Below are 19,113 nucleotides of genomic sequence, written 5' to 3'. Positions count from 1 at the left end.
TATATTTTGGCTATACCAACTTACTCATTGGCGACTGCTACCTACTCACAACTCACAAGTTTGACTTCAACTCCGGCGACCGGCGACGCTACTCCGGCGACTCCCCCTACTCCGGTAAGTCTTGATTTCTATTTTTTTTCTTCTTTCTTCTTCTTCTTCTTCTTCTTAATCCGGCGGCTGAACATTGGCATGCTGTTTTTTTTCTTTCCACCTTTTCTCTTCTTCCTCTTCTTCTATTCTGTAATAGTGATACAGTGTTACAACACACTATCACTGACTCACTATAACAGACTAATAGTAAGCTGTAAGCACTGCATATATTTATCATGTAATTTATTTTTAATAACTTATATAACATAGTATGACAAGGGAAAAGCGACAAGTTCAAGTTAGACTCGGGCCCTAGTTGATGAAGAATCCGAAGCGGAAGAAGATGAGGGGCAATATAATGAAATGCATGTTGGAATTAAAGATTACGCAAATCTTGAAGAAGAATAAATTTAAAGTTTTAGTATTGCTTGTTTTATGAATATTGGATTGTTGAGTCATTCAAGTTCTAGACTTTTAGTATCTATCTACTATTTATTTTTAATTCTTGATTTGAAATATTTCCTAATATATTAGTGCTATTGAAATTTTGATCATTTATATATTATTTAAATTTTTTCGTATTAATTGTCACCACACATTCAAAAGGCGATCGCCTCGCCGTGCGGCGAGGCGAGGCCTTGTCGCCTTTCGCCGTCCAAAACATTGGTCGATAGTAGGGACTGGCCGATTGTGGTTGATGATGGCGGTGGTGGTGGCGCCATTGGCGATGGTGGTGGTGGTGGATATAATTAGAATACTGGAGGTGGTAGGTCCGGTACTGGTTAACAATAGTGGTTGGTAGCGATATTTGTTGCCAATGGTGGTTGTGATGGTGGAGGTGGTTGGTGATTGGTGGTGGTGGGTGGTGGTTGACAATGGTCGCGGTGGCAGAGGTGGTTAGTGGTAGTGATTGATGATTATGGATAAAGTGGTGGTGAATATTATCCAACACAAGAATACCTCTTAATGATATTAAGACTTGGTTCTGGATCCGAATGACTAAGACCTATTCAGATCTATTAAGAGCTAAAATCTTAATAAAAAACAAACGCACTTAATGATCTGAAGTCTGAACCATTTAGATTAAGACCTCAATTAAGTGCAAACAAATGAGGCCCTAGTGACCTGAGGTAACTCACATGTACTAAACTGTTCTCAACCATCCTATTCCTTTTTCTCCAAAGTCCAAACTACCCACATAATAGCTAGTGGAACTACATTTGGGTCTTCTCCTCCATCTTCTGAAAGCCCAGCTATACATTGCTTCCTACTGTTCTCTGCATAACCCAATGTACTCCAAACCAGTTCCAGACCTCCCACCACACCACAGGCGTGTAGCTACTTGGCAATGTAATAGTACGTATTAACGTAATTTTCAAATATCTGAAATTAACTTCCGGTAATTTTCATTGAGGCTGTAACTTTATTCTGTATGTATGAGGTATTGAGTAGTATCAATTATGTAATGAAGTATATGAACATGTCTTTATGTACACTAACAAGTGCTTTAGCATAAAAATGTATGCCCTCTTACATGCTTAATGCAGAATAATATTTGAAATGAAATAAGTAATTAAATATGGGAACGTCCTAACTATATGGGCATTTCTGTGGACAAAGAGCTAATTTGGTGAATACATTTCTACCTTAGATGCCCTCTGACTCATAAAAGCTGACAAGTTAATATTACCTTAACCAAACCTCGACAAAAAAGCATTTCTACGACTTCCTTGACAATTGGGAGGAGTCCTGCATGATGCACAGCAATGCCCCTGTGGAGAAGGCTTTGAATTCTGACAATCTGTAGATTAGATGACAATCAATAAGACACTGTACTGGAATTAAGCAGGGCACCAAGAACCAGAAGGTCAACTAGATAAACAAATGCAGCAAATTAGGTACCTGTGGTAAGTTTCTGTCAGATCCCTTAAGCCTCGAAAATGCTTTATCACAGAACGTCCTAATTTCACTTTTTTCAGACCTACTTGTGAGATCAGTACCAAGGATGTTATCAGCCGATTTGTCACATCGATTCTTAGAAAAACAAAATATAACCACCTGAAATTATAATTTCATGACAAATATTAGGCTTTATATACATGAAATAAGTCTACTATCAACCTGTAAACGAAAATGGTACTATTAAACTTCTTTAAAGAAAAGAAAAGATAAGAAACAAAACAGCCGACTAGCTATCAAGAGACTAAATACCAACAGCAAAACTCTGCTACATGGTGTTTTCTTCGGAACATGCTAATAGGAATGCTAACTATACTGTACGCACTTGGTAGGAGGAAGATATACAAGGAGCTATGCATGTTAAAAAAAAGATTCTTTTTCTACATACAGGTAACAGCGATTTCTTCAAGAGCTTATTAATCAGTGTCAACCACAAAGACGCCTCTGATCTCCTTAACCCCATAACGTTCTGCCCTGGGCCATTGCTTTGTGTTCCCCAACCAGCACCAAAATTCCCGAATTTTTGGGGACCAGAATGCTTGTGCTGCTTTGCCTGAGAAGAGTTATCACGCCTCTGCCCTCTACCCCTATCAGCAGCTGTTGAAGACCCAGGACGCAAGCTGGTGCCACCAGAGACAGAACTTGTGGTTTTCTTCTTATGAACATCTTTGGCTACTTTAAATCCATGAGACAGAAACTCTTCGTTCTCGCACACTTTGTAAAGCTCCCCAGAATAGAAGAGACAGTGTTCCAAAGGGACAGGTCTTTTAGTCGTCCTGATAGAAAAGGTCATAAAAGAAAAGAAACAAAATCAAGCAAACGCTCTATAGATATATTATAGTGATAAAAGCTCCGATCTTATTTCCGGAATCATGGTACGCCCCAGGGGATTTCAAGAAACAAAGTCATATAACTTAAAAACATTTTTGAATTATAATTTGAAGAAAGCACCACTAACCCAGTCACACGAATTTGCTTTTGTTTGGTTCGACCAATCCAGTCTGCAAATTCAATTGTGTTTGGTACCTGCAATGAAAAAAGGAAACATCTCTTAGAGGCCCTCCTAGAACAAACTCAAGCATTTGCTTTAATAGTTCATAATTAGAGACCAATAGTGGGGCTAACATTTCTTCCCACTGAAGCACCTATTCATATTATGTCTTCCCAACTTGAGAGCTCCTTTTGACAGGTTTTACTAACCTATTATATGGAGACTGCAGTAGGTTAGAATCTTTTCCCATTTTAGTTTCCTCCAAATACCCACGCTGTGTCATAAAAGGTTGGGACCTTTCAATGGTAGCAATTAAATCTTTACTGCCAGCAATTTGCTCGCTGGCAAGTTCCAGAAACTGTCTCCACACATGAATACTTACATAACCCTACGTGCAATGGTAAATGACGACTGGCGGATTGGGACCCACTGTCAATCCAAGAAATCGGGTCTCCATTGATCTCAAGCTGTATGCCAAAAGCCCTAATATGATTCCGTACGTTTGCCTTTCTTATTTCACTGTTTCATTTCCTTTTTTTCTAGTTTTCATTAGATTAATGTAAAACAATTAACCAAACGAGGTAATTGAAGAACTTTTCTATAAACAAAAGATAAGCATAATGCCAACCTACTACAACCATGCAATAGGTTCACGAAGCCCTTTTTTAAAGGGGGGATTGGGTTCCCACTCCAATTGGAAGTAAGATATCTTGACATAGTTGTCTTTTTGGTTGAAATGGTCCAAAATTTGACAATGTGGTTTAGACAGCATGTAGTCCCCATTGTGCCTAAATTGATCTGGGAAAAGGTTACCAAAAGCAAACTCAAGATGAAAAGTGGGCTCGATGTGATATATATAGACAATTATCTAATTAAGCCAATATATATATGACGGGGTTGTCCGGGCTAGCTTGCGCATACCTCTACTATTCCACCATGTACCTACTACCCCCCCCCCCCCCCAAAAGTATAGGTACTGAGCCCACCAAGGCTTGGTCAAATGGGAAGAACTCGCCTAGTTTGCTTTGTCAATTGAATCTGGGACCTCATGGTTCTCCACCCACTTCATTGACCACTAGCCACACCTTTGGGTGCAGCAAAAATCTTTCCGTCATAAAAAAAGAATTTCTGGAAGAACATCTCACATTAACTGACTACTTTTACTTCTATTTTTGGTTCCTTTCTAAGAGGCGAGAGGGCTCAACTCGATGAACCTTAAGACTATGGTCACAACATACCCACTGTTTTCAAGCCCCAGAGGTAATATGATGGTCCATTACAAGTTTGAACATGTTTTTTCTTCTTTGTGGCACCAAAAAATTTTAACATTTGTCGGCGGGATTGGTGAAAGAAGAAATCAGCAGACTACTGCCAGATGACAGATTTTTCATGCCAATCTGGTTTCCTATGTTTACTCTCTCAGCTGTACATTGTGTCATAAAACTGCTTTCTGACCAACAACCAAGCACTCATTACCTTTAATTAATAACTGATCAAGGAGTGTCATGTCTTGAGAAAGATAGCTAATCAACCCTTTTGAAGTGTAAAGAGTTGGATGACTTGTGATGACCAAAAAAGTTTTTCAAATAGTAACAATGGGAGAGGCCTCTAATCCATGACACTACAATTGTTATTCGCACAAAGTATAATACGCATCCATATGAACTGACTGCTATCTGTTGACCCTCCAAAAATATAATACTCCCTCCGTTTCAAAAAGAATGACCTACTTTGACTTGGCACAAAGTTTAAGAAAATAAAGAAGACTTTTGAATCTTGTGGCCTTACATTAAAGTTGTGTCAAATGTACCAAAATGTCCTTTAATCTTGTGGTCCTATAAAATGTCATGTGGAAAGTTGAAATTAAAGTATTGCCAAAAAAGGAAAGGGGTCATTCTTTTTTAAACGGACTAAAAAGGAAAGTTCTTGTTTTAAACGGAGGGAGTATATTTTAGAATAGTAATCAAGCTCAGATCAAGCAAATGTCAAACGCTAACTTTTCTTAGATAGGCCAAGTGTAAATGGTTCAAAGGGGCAGTTACTGTAAATATGAGTGCCCTGCATCGACCACATGTATAATTATACTTTCGTAAAGTGTGCATATAAAAGGAAGCAGACATAAGGCACTGGGCTCATGCATTGCCATAAATCTTTCTCCAATGTCTCTATTTCTCATATATTGATGCTGATTGGACAGGGTTCTCTTCTAATAGACATTTTACTTATAGATATTGTGTTCTAATTGGAAACAATTTAATATCCTGAAGAGCAAAAGACCTTGTGGTTACCAGATCCAATGCCAAAGTATTGAACCATCGCAATAGCAATTTGTGAACTCATACGTATCAAACAAATAATGGAAGGAATTTAAGTTCAAAGAAACCACTCAGATAGAACTTGTATTGTGAGGATCAAGCTGCACCATATATTGCATCAAATCTGAGTTTCAAGAGAGACTCGAATGCATAAAAACTGACTTTCACGGAAAAGATACTTTCAAGAGACGTTGAAACTAGATTCTTAATGTCAAGTAATCATCCAAATATATTTACCATGTGTATCATTGAATTAGTTACATTAACAAGCTTGAGATATTCGACCAGTGGGGACCAACTTCAGGTAGAATGTTAGATTTGCTAAGTGTAAATAGTTAGAAGTTGTACTAATGTACATATCAGTGTTCCGCATTGGACAAACGTGAAGTTATACGTAGTTAAGTGTATATAAGAAAGTGCAGGCGTAAAACATTTGTCTCACGCATGCTCACACATCTTTCTATTGTGTCTTTATTTGTCATACCTTCATTAAGAGTGCTGATCCAAAGCACAAATAAAGTGACTAAAATATGAAGACCTACCGTCGCTGAAAGGAGGACAAAGTTGATATGTCTTGGGAGCATAATAATAACTTCCTCCCAAACAACACCTCTTTCAACATCATTGACATAATGCACTTCATCAAATATAACCTATATCACAACAAAAATACCAGTAACCAACCAAATTATCTCAAGTACTGGAAAGGCTGTACAAGTGAAACGAGCAGAACTAAATATTTAATAACTTTTTTACCCATTCTATATCCCGAATCATATCAGCCCCTCTATAAAGCATTGACCTTAATATCTCAGTGGTCATTATAAGACAAGAAGCCTCAGGTCTCAAGCTTATATCACCTGTGAGAAGGCCAACATCAAATTTCCCACAAAAATCTCTGTATTTCTGATTGCTGATTGTTTTGATTGGAGCTGTATATACAGCCCTGGTACAATGCTGCAGCACACAATGTAAAAAATATAAATTAGGTGCAACAACTATTGACAAATAAAGACACAAAAATTGGACAGAATTGACCCAAAAAAGTTGTAAAGGAACTTAAAAATAGGAGATGCAAAATAGAGAACATTTTAGTTATAAGCAAAGAAGAAGATTCTACATCAGATATCAGAATAAAATCCTCGATATATATTTTTATAACCAAAAAAAAGAGTCAAATGGTATAAAATTCTTGATATCAAGAGAATTCGTACTTTAGCTGCCAAAGCAAATGCATATTCTGCCACAACAGTCTTCCCAGCAGATGTATGAGCAGCAACAAAAACAGAGTTCCCCTTTTCAAGATGATAGATGGCCTGCAATTAATGCAATGAGAAGGACCACAATTTTTGACAGCTTGACAGGCATATATATGCCTCAATGAAAATGAAAAAGAACACAACAAATAGTTTCAAGTTTAAAAATAGAGGAAAAAAAAACTCAACCTATTATGTTCAAAAATAACACTTAGCCAATCATGCCAATGAAACATCATTCGACTAAAATATGCCCCCATGATTGAAAGCATGTATTTTCCATCATTTTAAGGGACATGAGATCAAATAAAGAAGAGATAAGCCAAATTCCATACGAGAATTGAGAATCACTACATCCACCATAGATTTATACCTCCTTTTGAAAGGGGTCAAGTTCAAATGGGAAAGTAAGAGCCATATCTGGAATGAGATCATGAAATCGTTCTACAAATACTTCACTGCCACCAGTAACAGCCCATCCCTGCATCAGATGTGTTGAAATAAAGCTTAAAGAAAGATCGCTATACTTCATGCAGTACTCAAAAATGGAGAACTCTTCTTTTACTTATCAAAAAAGGAAATTGATACCTCCGTTAAGCAAGAAATTAGTGAAGCATTACCTCATTCTCTTGACGTGCCCCACCATTATCCCCATCCAATCTTAATATTGATCCTTCTGCTTCAACAGACAAAATCTCATCCAAGACAGATGTCTCAGTTTCTAAACCCTCATTAACCACTTCAGACGTGTTTACTTCAGCTTCAACCTGAAGTGGCTCTGGCTTGACAGATGTCAATTGTTCTGCTTCAGATTGCAATTCAGATGTATGACCTATATGACAGGCATATTATTAGTTCCTGAGGAAAATAGTTGCTGGTTTTCCATTTCGTTATAACCTAAAACTAAAAATACATCTAGATGGATTGCTTTCCATTCACGATAAGAAAATTCTTTCAAATTAAACATGCATACTTTGCAGAAGATGGAGAATAGCACAGCTATGAAGAGTTACAAATCCAAGGAGCAAGAGAAACACTAAGGGTCGTTTGGTTGGGAAAGATTTATCCCGGGATAATTATTCCCGGGATTAGTTATCCCACCATGTATATGGGATAACTTATCCCATCACTATAGTCGAAATGGTGGGACAAATAATCCCGGGACAAACCAAGACCTCTACCCAAACATGAGATAAAATAATCCCACATTTTATCCCAAGGGCTACTATTACTTATACCTCACACCAAACGACCCCTAACAGCTGCAACTCCGATGCCAGTTTCCTAGAGTTCTTCCAAATGGATATGCAAGAACATACCTTAAATGAGACAGAATACAAACTGAGAGGACATGAAAACCAGTTTTTGTCCTCATTTGGTTCACTTTGATCTTTGTCTTCTTAGAGAACACACAGAGAAGGTGATTCTATCTCTAATAATTAATTTATTTCACAGTAGCCCATGATTCAAATATACATAAGAGTTTGATAAATTTGCTATAATCTTCCTGTTTCTCCTATATTCAACTAGAAGCATCACTTCTTTTTTGAAAAATAAAATTTAGAGAATGTCGCAAACTATGAATATGTTACTCCACAATTCAACATCTCCGTTAATTTCCATGGTTACTACTTACTCATTGATGAAGTATGTGGTCATCTAATCTAAAAGCTTAATCTGTCAAAGAAAGCACACTTCATTTGAAAAGGTAAGGAAGAATTATTAATAAAGCTACCAAAATGGTATTAATATTCCGTACAAGCAAAAGAACATGTCCAGTCCTACATCAGACAAAAATAAAACAAGTCCATTGTATTTAGCATCCTAGTTACATAATTCTATTTCAATACAAAAGACTAAATTCTGAATACATCTATGGTTTAACACAAGAACTGGAATTCTTTCTGCCTTCAAGACATCTCTTATTCCTTTCGGGTAAACTATCCATGCAATACAGACGGGTATTGGCATCCACAGTTTCTTCTGTCCTCTCTCGATCTAAGGTTCCATCTGAATTAGTAAAGCACTCAGCAATTAAGCATTTCTCGTCCATAACTAGGCTAAAAATTGTTGGGAACTGACCCTTAAGGAGTCGATCATTGTCCCATAAATCTGTCCAGGAGTCGATCATTGTCCCATAAATCTGTCCAGTTATAGTTTTCCTCCCATTATCGAATTTCAACTTAATGCTATTTCAAAGTCAACCCATAGAGTCATGACGCACTTCCAAGCTGCAACCCCAAAGGGAGAACCAACTATTCTGGGATCTATCTTGCCATATTTAGTAACAATGACCCTCTTCCATAAAGCATCCTTCCATCATTCAACCTCCACAACCATTTACATAGAAAACTTTTGTTATGTAATGTGAGACTCCTGACTCCAAGTCCACCATTTTTATTCCTAGTCACAGACTCCCATTTTGCCAGAAGAAATTTTTTGCCTTTCAGCATTTCCACCAGCTTTTTAACTACAGATTGAAGATTTCCATCCACAAGATGAACATCTATTCTCTTTAATTCTTTGCCGTACGAAGTTCCTTCTAAGTGAATCCAATAATTTTTTCACCGTGGGAGGTAAGGGGAAAAGCGACGTGACATAAGTAGAGAGTCCAGGATGCTAATTACCAGAACTATCCTTCCTCCAACCCCACATCCTTCTCTCTAGCACCCAATGGTAGTTCCCAAATGTGTAGTGGTAAAAGCTTCTACTTACATCGCAGGATCTCAGAGAACTCAGCAATAGAATCCTCTGCATTAACAGAGAAAACAGTACTTTTGGATAAGTTAACTTTCAGCCCTGGCACAGCTTCGAACGCCAAAAAAATGACTATAGAGCTTGCACCCTGTCTGCTTCACATAGCAATAGGGTATCATCAGCATAAAGCACATGTAAAAATTTCCTCTCTCTTCCTACTTTGTCATATACACAAAATCCCTTTATCCAACCTAAACCAGCATCCATGATCAAAACATTTCACTTAAAGACTTTCGTGACCAAAACAGCCTTAGTACATGATGGTGTTAAACGAGCATTTCACTCTTCTGCTATGGAAACTGCTTTCCCAATAAACCGGGGGAAACTGGAAAACCTGAGCTTCAAGGAGGAATGCATGGCATATAAGCCACAGTATCCTAAAATATTACATGTTTGCAATTTATATCAGATAAAGCAAACTAACCCCGTCCTGGCTAAATTGGCTTTTGGTTAATCTAGAGATCTTTGACTACGAAATCACTCTTCAAACACTAGAAACATAAAACAATAAAAATAAGTGTCTAGGTAATACAAACCATCTCCAATAAACTCCGTGACATCATCTTGCCAAGCTTTCTTGAACAAGTCATCAAACTGCACGGATAACTCACTCTGCAGATTGCCAGACAGAAATATTTATCAAAAAAACAGAAGATGAGGACAAATTACTTGACACATGCCCAAGCAAATCTAACAAGCAGACCTAGGGTGCATATAATCCATCACAGTTTTTACTTGAAAGAATGAAAACGTAAAATTGAATGTCTCTATGTCATATAAGAATCTAAGAACACTTGATTTTATCGTGGTACTGATCAGTTTCACCTCTACTGTGTTCGTGACAGCACTCTGATCCTCATATATATTCCAAGAGCATGAATGTCTCCCCTTGAACATACAAATAAGATGTCTCAGAACGTCTCGTATACAGAATGATAACTTAATCAAAAGCTCTTCAATGGTTTAAAAAAAAGTCAAAAGACCTGAAGATCGCCAAGATCAGGTCCTTGCTTAAAGCTTGGCGGAGCCGTCTGGGCAGGACCGCCATTAAGCACCTCCTTTACCCATTCACCGTTCGTAGCACCATCAGGAACGACTCTACCCAATGAAGGGGAATCATCCAAGCCACCAGGTCGAAACGGACGATTGTTGATGCTTCCTCTAACAAAATCCTTTGGTGGTCCAACAATGCGCGGTAGAGCCCCAGAATCATCAGCTCCAACTGTAAGTTCTGATAGATCTCTCTGAGAAAGTCAGGAATGAACCAGGAATTGTCAGGATTAGAAACAAAAAAAGGAAACTGTCAGATCCTGAAATTCTCCAGTGGACTTGGTATGGAAAGGAAATGGAAATCAATAGTGAAAATAACTTGTTAAAACATGAACACTTAAAAGTTGATAAAATGAAAATGCAAATTCTGTATACCTCCTCTGACTTCGGCTCCCATACTCCGTTATCCAAACTGTCCCTCTGACGTCTAAAAGGAACTTCCCATTTTGGAACTACAACAGATCGAGGCAAAGATGGATCTGGAAGGATTTTAGCTCTCTCAAACCAATCAAACTCCCACTGCCTTCCGGCTTTTTCAGGAGAAAACTCATCTGCATCCAGCTGAGGCAATAGATACTTCTCCTTGATATATTCCTTTATTGATTCAGGTGTTTCCTTTGGAAATGCAGGTGGCTGAAACAGCATAAAATTGATCGTTTTACTCTTTTATTTTTAACAGGAATGGGTATAAAATTTGATATGGAGCAAGTATTTGGAGTTAAAAATTCTAAATATTAAACATCAAGTAGAGATGTCATTATAAGGGAGGTTAACGAAAGGTAATGATGACTGAAGTTATTCATAAAAAAGGGCAGCCCGGTGCATTATGCGCAGTGTCCGGGGAAGGGCCCCACCACAAGGGTGTATCGCACGCAGCCTTACCTTGCATTTCTGCCGGAGGCTGTTTCCAAGGCTTGAACCCGTGACCTCCTGGTCACATGGCAGCAACTGAAGTTATTCATATAACCGGAAATATTAAGAATGGATATGCTGCTAGTATATGAAATTTAAACAAAAACTTGAAATGTCCTTGGAATTATTGGTAGCAGTTCAAAGAGCAATCAACCAATCAACTATGCTTCACTCCCAGATTAGCCGGTACCAGAATCCTTTGTATTCATTAATCTCAATTCAGGTACATTATCGTTAAATGCAAAATAATTTAATTATTTACCTCATAAAAAAATGCAAAATAATTTGTCTTTTATGAAAAGTTGGGGACTGTCTTAAAAATAAAGCTTTTTCAAATATCCCACTTATAATATAGTCAAAAGCCAAAAGCTAGATTAAGAATTAAGATGATAGAGCCAAAACATTTACAGGCTTTAATTAAGGGATCACAGAAAAGAGAGAAAAGTTTACAGGGTGTTAATTATTACTGCAAAAGCAGATTAGAGGGAGAAAGACAATCGAATTAGGACCAGCGCAAAGTTTGATATCTATGAATTCTGAAAACAACATATCACTTGTTATTAAGTAGATATCAAGAATTTGGTGGGTCCTTGCTCGGTTTGATTATATGGACTTGATTATCCATCCAAATCAAGAGAACATTTTTTCTGCTAACCAATTTAGACAACCAATAATAATAAACAGAAGTTGGATCCCTGGCTATAAAGGGGAGCTTTGGAGTAACGGGTAAAGTTGTTTCCATGTGACCAACAGGTCACTGGTTCAAACCTTGGAGAAACAACCTTTGGCAAAAATGCAAGGTAAGGTTGCGTACAATAGATCCTTGTGGTCGGGCCCTTCCCCGGACCCCACGCATGCACCGAGCTGGCCTTTTTTTTTCTTGTGTTTGGGGGGGGGGCTTCTTTGGAACAAATACAATAACAACAAACCCAGTGTATTCCTACATAGTGAGGTCTGGGGAGGATAAGATATACGCAGTCCATACAACTACTCCCGGGGAAATAGCAAGGCTGTTTCCGATAGACCCCCGGCTCAAGACAAGGAATAGTAATCAAAGTCATACCAAAAAACCTAGAACAAGACAAAACATAGAGACACACATATAGGGAAAGAGTAAACAAAGACTAGTAAACAATCGTAATACTACAAGCAACAAGAAATCATAATAAGAATACTACACCCCACCAAGTAATGTCCTACCCTACCTACCCAAAATGGCACTAGCCTTCTATCCTAATACGCGTCCTCCAGATCTTCCTATCTAGGTTCATGTCCTCAGTAAGCCGTAACTGCTCCATGTCCCGCCTAATCACCTCTCTCCAAATGAAAAAGAAATTATTAAGAGAAGACATCCAAGCATGCATCAGAAATTGATAACGAATTTTAAACCCCCAAATATTTCTTTTAGACTAGAAAAGGAAATACAATAACAAAAACCACATAAGTGCAGCAGCAAGTGAAGTCATGACAATAGCACCGCAAGTAAAAGCTAGCATTTGATTCGTGAAAATTCCCCCTCAAATAGGTGCCAGCATAGCACACTCCAAAGTGACTGACTGACTTCAACAACATTAAGAGTCAATGTGCCCTCCAACAAAGACAAAAATCGAAGATCAAATCCGTCAGGCACTATAAATTCAAATTCAAAAAAAATGTATCCTATCTAAAACTGTACTTTTTGGTATTATCAAATAGAGCCCCCCCTTTAACAGCAGAAAGGTAGATAAGGGTAAATGTGGACCAAAGGTAAACTTGAAAAGGATATTGAACTGAAAAGGAACCATGAATAAACAAATCCCTTTAGAAAAATTTAGTGAACCGCACCTTAGCTTATGAAAAAAAATAGTAGTAGTGAAACATTGACCACTTTACAAGATGCAGAGGAAAGACATAGACCAAAGAGATGAATTTCCTAGGATCTTCAAGTAATGTGTTAGTAACTGTACCATCAACTTCTTCATGCTAGTGGAGACCAGAATTACCTCTTATCACTTTTCATAAAGCCACTACATGCTAAAGTAACATATCTAATATCAACCAAGACAGATTTTTAGACATGTAGTCCCTCTAGTTCACAGTAATTGAATTTTTTTTGAGCCTTTTTTCAACGTTCAAAATAAGTAAGAGAGTTGTTGGAAATTTCTTCCATTTTTTCCCTTCATTTACATTTTCTAGGTGATGAGTTCAATAGAGTTAATTGATCATATTTATGATTTTACTTTGAACTATTTCCATTTTCAGCAATAGTTTGAAAATAACTAAAAGGACAAACGTGGAAAGTGGTGTTCAATTTATGTCCCAAGTTTTTTCCTTAATGGGTATGCATTGCTTCACAAATTTAGTTAATACGGACTAGAGGGAGTAATTCACAAACCCAAGATGTTTGTTGCTCCCTCCTTTATCGGTGAATATAAGATTGCTACTAAGGATGCATTGAGACTGTTTTCAAATTCTCTGGTCTCCTGAATTGCCGCAATAATACAATCTCTTTATGACCGATATTTCAACGCAGTTGGAGAAAAGACATGGTGAATACATTCGATACTCGGGCCTTATCAATTGCACATCTTTCTACCGCCTTCCTCACCTCATCTTACCCAATTTCCCTCTCCAACCCATCCCTCTTATGTTCACCTATTATAATGAACACTGATTCTCCCAACCTTGGTTTTCAATTTTAGGGGATTTAAATTTACCTTGAAGTTCCAAGATCAAAACCTAGGCACCACATTTCATTCTCAAAAAAAAATTGGATCTTCAATTCACCTACTCTTTGTACAATCATTCATAAAATCTCATTGTTCGTCCTACCTCCTTCTCCCTCAGATTTCCTCTCACCCACTTCTATAGACTATTAAAAAAATCCTCAAATTAGCTACTGCTACCCTATGGAACAATTTTGTATTTGAGGAGTCCTCCAATCACAAACACCTCAATTTTTGTCCATGTTAAGAATAAGACTATCGTTAATATAGAAAGAGACAATCATTGTAAATATGGAAAAATAATCCTTATAATTGTGTAATTAGAACTAGGAATTACTTTCCTCCCCTTTTTGGATAACTTGCAAAAACTATTTAAACAACAGAAATGGTTTGGGGAATAATCAAGCCATTTTATTCCCCAAAATTTCTTAGTTTCTACTTACAAACCTTCTACCCTAGTTCCGACATCCACACCCTCTTATCAAGGGTCTTGTCCTCGATGAGCTGAAGTTATACCATGCCCTGCCTAATCACCTCACCTCCACTACATCTTAGGCCTAACTTTACCCTTCTTCAAGCCCACTTGGAATCATTATTTTCGTTGTTGATATATTACAATCATTAACATCAATGAATTAGGTGAAAATGCGGAAAGCCTGGGATTTGAACCCTAGGTAAACAAATGCATATATAGCAAGTCAAATGCTACGCCTTAATTCAAGACCTAATGTCTGAAAATCCTCGATACATCTCAGTCACAAGTATCCATTGGAAAATCCCAAGTGCAAGCAAGGTGACCCTAATGCCACCCTTAGGAGCTATTTGGTAGCCAGTAAAGAAGCACCTTATTTGTGTGCTAATCTTTGTATAAGTTATATGATGTTTGATAGCTAGTTAGGAAATAAATTATTCATAAATAATATTAACACAACATTTGGCTTGTAAGGGACGAATTCGCATAACTAATACATGTATAAGCTATGAGAGAATTTGTGTACTATCTTATGCACAATAGAATATGGAGCAACTAATATCAGCATAATAGTACTCGCATAACCAATACCCACACAATTTATACTCCTTCCGTCCAGCTTTACTAGTCCAGCATACTAAAAATTAAATGTCCAACAATACTTGTCCAGTTTGAAAAACCAACGGATAATTTACCATTTGTATCCACTTTACCCTTGTTATTAAGTACTATTTATTACCCAGTGCATTTTTCAAAGCATTAAATTATCATATTCAAAGTGTGATATAGTAAAATTACTCCTAAAATTTAAATCTATTATTTCTTTAAAGTGTGTGCTAAGTCAATAATGGACAAGCAAAGATGGACAGAGTTAATACCGGGTAATAGGTAACTATGTCCACCAAGATTAGAACATATGGAAAGAATCACCTAGTGTCTTTTGTCCCCACTCGGGTTTGAACATGACCTCATGGTTCTTAACCCACTTTACTGACCACCCTTGGGTGCATCAAACGACTCATTATTTGGAATAAACAATTTTGGGATTAGCTAATATCTCTAAGCAACCAAACACAAAATAAAAACAATTCTACATTTCATCCCGAGATTATTATCCCTTATCCGTCATACCAAAAGACCAGTTAATAAAAGGAAAGATAAAAAGGAGTGTGAGCGACAAAAAAAGCTTTGCCAATATGAAGTCAGGAATAGAATTGAGAGGCGTATCCCAGGTACAACCGAATATCACCATTAGGGATCGTTTGGTAGCTAGTAAAGAATCACCTAATACATGAATTAATTTTTTTATAAGTTACAGAACGTTTGGTAGCTAGTAAGGAAATGAGCTATTCATGTATAAATTTAATACAACATTTGGTTTGTAATTTAGAAACAAAACCCGCATAGGTAACACATGTATAAATTAATACCTACATAATTCTAACCAGCTATCAAAGAACCCATCATTTGGGATAAACAATTCTTGGATTAGTTAATATCTCTAACCAACCAAACACAAAATAAGACAATTTTACATTTCATCCAAGATTATTCTCCCCTATCCATCATACCAAAAAACGACCCGTTAATAAAAGTAAAAATTAGGAATGTTGAGTGACAGGAAAAAAAAAAGCTTGCTAACATCTGTGTAATTAGAACCAGCTACCAAACCGCCCATCATTTGGGATAAACAATCTCGGGATTAGTTAATATCTCTGACCAACCAAACACAACAACAACAACAAACCCAATGTATTCCCACATAGTGGGGTCTGGGGGGTAAGATGTACGCAGTCCATACCACTACTTCAAGAGAAGTAGAAAGGCTGTGACCAACCAAACACAACAAACTAAAACAATTCTACATTTCATCCCAAGATTATTATCCCTTATCCATTATACCAAACAACGACCTGTTAATAAAAGGAGTGGTTGAGTAACAAAAAAAAGCTTACTAATATAAAGTCAGGCATAGAATTGAGAGGAGTATCGTGTTCAACAGGAGGAAGAGGCTTGATTCTAAGATAATTCTACATTTCATCCCGATTATTATCTTTAATTTATCGTACCAAATAACAACCCGTTAATAAAAGTGAAAAATAAGTAGTGTTGAGTAAAAGACAAACACAAAATAAAACAATTCTACATTTCATCCCGAGATTATTATTCCTTATCACTCGTATCGCGTTCGACTGGAGGAAGGAGTTCGATTCTGAGATGGCCACTGAGTCCTATAAACCCTATACAAAGAGATAATTCGTTTGCTACTAAACAATGCATTGATTGCTCTGTGTAATTAATACTCTTTATTCATTTTCACTTTTGATTTCCACATTGTAGTACAAAAAACAACAACATAACCAGTGTACTTCGAGGGAGAGTATACACAAACCTTACACCTATCTCATCAAGATAAAAAGGTCATTTCCAATAAACCCTCTGCTTAAAATAAAGCATTTGTACGACATTGTAGTACAAATAACAAAATATCCCGTGTAATCCGAGGGTGGAGTATCTGCAGACCTCACCCCTACCTCATAAACATAAAAAGGGTAATTCCGGATTAGTTAATATCTCTAACCAACCAAACACACAACAAAATAAAATAATTCTATATTTCATCCCGAGATTATTATCCCTTATAGATCGTACCAAACAACCCGTTAATAAAAGTAAAAAAGTAAGGAGTGTTGAGCGACAGACCAACACAAAATAAAACTATGCTACATTTAATCACCAGATTATTATCCCTTATCCATCGTACCAAACAACAATCCGTTAATAAAAGTGAAAAATAAAGAATGTTGAGTGACAGACCAAACACAAAATAAAATAACTCTACATTTCATCAAAAGATTATTATTATCCCTTATCCCTCATACCAAACAACGACCCATTGTTAAAAGGAGTGTTGAGTGACAGAAAAATATGCTTACTAATATGAAGTCAGGTATAGAATTGAGAGGAGTATCGCGTTCGACAGGAGGGAGAGGCTCGATTCTGAGATGACCACTGTGTCCTGTAAACCCTATACGAAATGACAGTTCATTTGCTGCTACTATTCGATCCATTGATTGCTCTGTAATTAATTAATTAATGATCTTTCTTCGCTTTCAGTTTTGATTTCTTCTACATTTGTTGAAATAAGTGTATCGGTTTCCTGATATCGCCGGCGACGTTCCGCCGGCAAAATTGTGCCGTTCGCGGTGGTTTTGATACTTTGCCGTGCGATGGGTTACGGCGGAATATTTATTTATACTGTTGTTTTGCAGAACCTTGGAAGTGTAAAAGCTTTGGACCGAACTATTTTAGCACTTTTGTATCTATGGTTTAATGCTGTAACGTTTCGCGACATAGATTAAACAATTTTGTAATTTTTTTTTTTAGTTTTTCATCTGTATTGCAACTCCGACTAATTTGAATTGCACATTGCAGGGTCCATTAAGGTGGCAGTTTTCCCAACAAAATTTTTTTTATATCCAGGTCAAACCCTCAACCTTCTATTAAGCATGAAGCAGCCCAATTCACTGCACCACAACCCATATTGGTAACAATTTTGCAATATACTATGAGTACGATCATCATTTTAAAATAAGTAATTTTTTAAAATTTTGTTCGTAAATAAATGTTTATTTACACTTTAGAATAAATTGATCATATATTTTTTTTAAAAAAAGATGATTTTGATAAAATGTAATCAATGACAACTTGAGAAAAGATAAATTTAAGTAGTAGTGATAACCGTTTATTTTTCATGAGTTAGCGATTTGTTAGAGGACGTGTCTAATTTAAAAGAACACTTATTTAGAAATGAACGGAGTAGTATGAATTTTGATATATTATTTAAAATATTTTATGACTTTTATTATGAAAAAAATACTTAATACCCCAACTTAACTTATCTTAACTTCTTAAAATCCAAAACTTTTAAAATAATTACTTAAATTCGTTATTTACTTTCTCTGCATTAAAATGCCGAATATATCACAAAAGGGGGAATACACTGCCTACTATTACTTTCTTAATAGAAGATCTGCCTACTGCCTCCTTATTTACTACTCCTTATTTCTCCCACCTCTCTCTTTCTACTTTTTACTTTCTCTTTCTAGATTTTCACGAAATTTAAGCTCAAATCTCCGACGAATGGCGATAATATTTCCACAAGTAACAATTCCTCAATTAAAGGAAAATTTGTATTTTTTATATTAAAGGCACCACCTACTGCTCTCTTATTTATTGCTCCTTCTTTCATATTCATTTTTTTCATTAAAGGAAAAATCAATAAAGGTGGAAAGAATAGTGCGTTGCGGGTTCATGAGGTATCTGTCATTAATAGCGGGATGGTATTGTTGTAGAAGAAAGGTGGAGTCTTATCAATTTTTTTGACTCTACAAGGTACAAAAGTTATGTATCTAAGTGAGTTTTAAGTTACTGATACATAGACATTGTAATGGATGTGAAAAGGTACAAAAAATTATATATCGAAATAATTTTTACATTACTGATACATAAAACTTATGTATCTATCCAAAAATCTGAAAACGATTATGTATCGAAATGATTTCTATGTTACTTAAACACACACTCGTATTAGTTTTAGAATTTT

The 19,113-nt window shown here is 36.6% G+C and overlaps 1 protein-coding gene across 1 annotated transcript in view; it reads right to left on the bottom strand.

The window, feature by feature from the left end:
- The window catches only part of LOC107873478 (DExH-box ATP-dependent RNA helicase DExH11), a 48,735-nt gene extending 30,853 nt beyond the window's left edge, over window positions 1–17,882 (bottom strand). Inside the window, exons 1-14 of the mRNA XM_016720336.2 lie at window positions 17,444–17,882; window positions 10,794–11,051; window positions 10,352–10,612; window positions 10,194–10,256; window positions 9,905–9,980; window positions 7,232–7,443; window positions 6,985–7,092; window positions 6,570–6,671; window positions 6,112–6,312; window positions 5,898–6,008; window positions 3,008–3,075; window positions 2,438–2,825; window positions 1,993–2,148; window positions 1,781–1,891 (exon numbers count right to left, since the gene is read on the bottom strand). Of these exons, the coding sequence (XP_016575822.1) occupies window positions 1,781–1,891; window positions 1,993–2,148; window positions 2,438–2,825; window positions 3,008–3,075; window positions 5,898–6,008; window positions 6,112–6,312; window positions 6,570–6,671; window positions 6,985–7,092; window positions 7,232–7,443; window positions 9,905–9,980; window positions 10,194–10,256; window positions 10,352–10,612; window positions 10,794–11,051; window positions 17,444–17,578 (2,250 nt within the window). The 5' untranslated portion in view covers window positions 17,579–17,882. The remainder of the gene's footprint in view (window positions 1–1,780; window positions 1,892–1,992; window positions 2,149–2,437; window positions 2,826–3,007; window positions 3,076–5,897; window positions 6,009–6,111; window positions 6,313–6,569; window positions 6,672–6,984; window positions 7,093–7,231; window positions 7,444–9,904; window positions 9,981–10,193; window positions 10,257–10,351; window positions 10,613–10,793; window positions 11,052–17,443) is intronic.
- Between the last annotated feature and the right edge of the window lie 1,231 nt (window positions 17,883–19,113).

Source organism: Capsicum annuum, chromosome 6 (assembly GCF_002878395.1).
Source record: "Capsicum annuum cultivar UCD-10X-F1 chromosome 6, UCD10Xv1.1, whole genome shotgun sequence".
NCBI lineage: Eukaryota > Viridiplantae > Streptophyta > Magnoliopsida > Solanales > Solanaceae > Capsicum > Capsicum annuum.
This window is presented reverse-complemented; position numbering and strand designations above follow the sequence as displayed.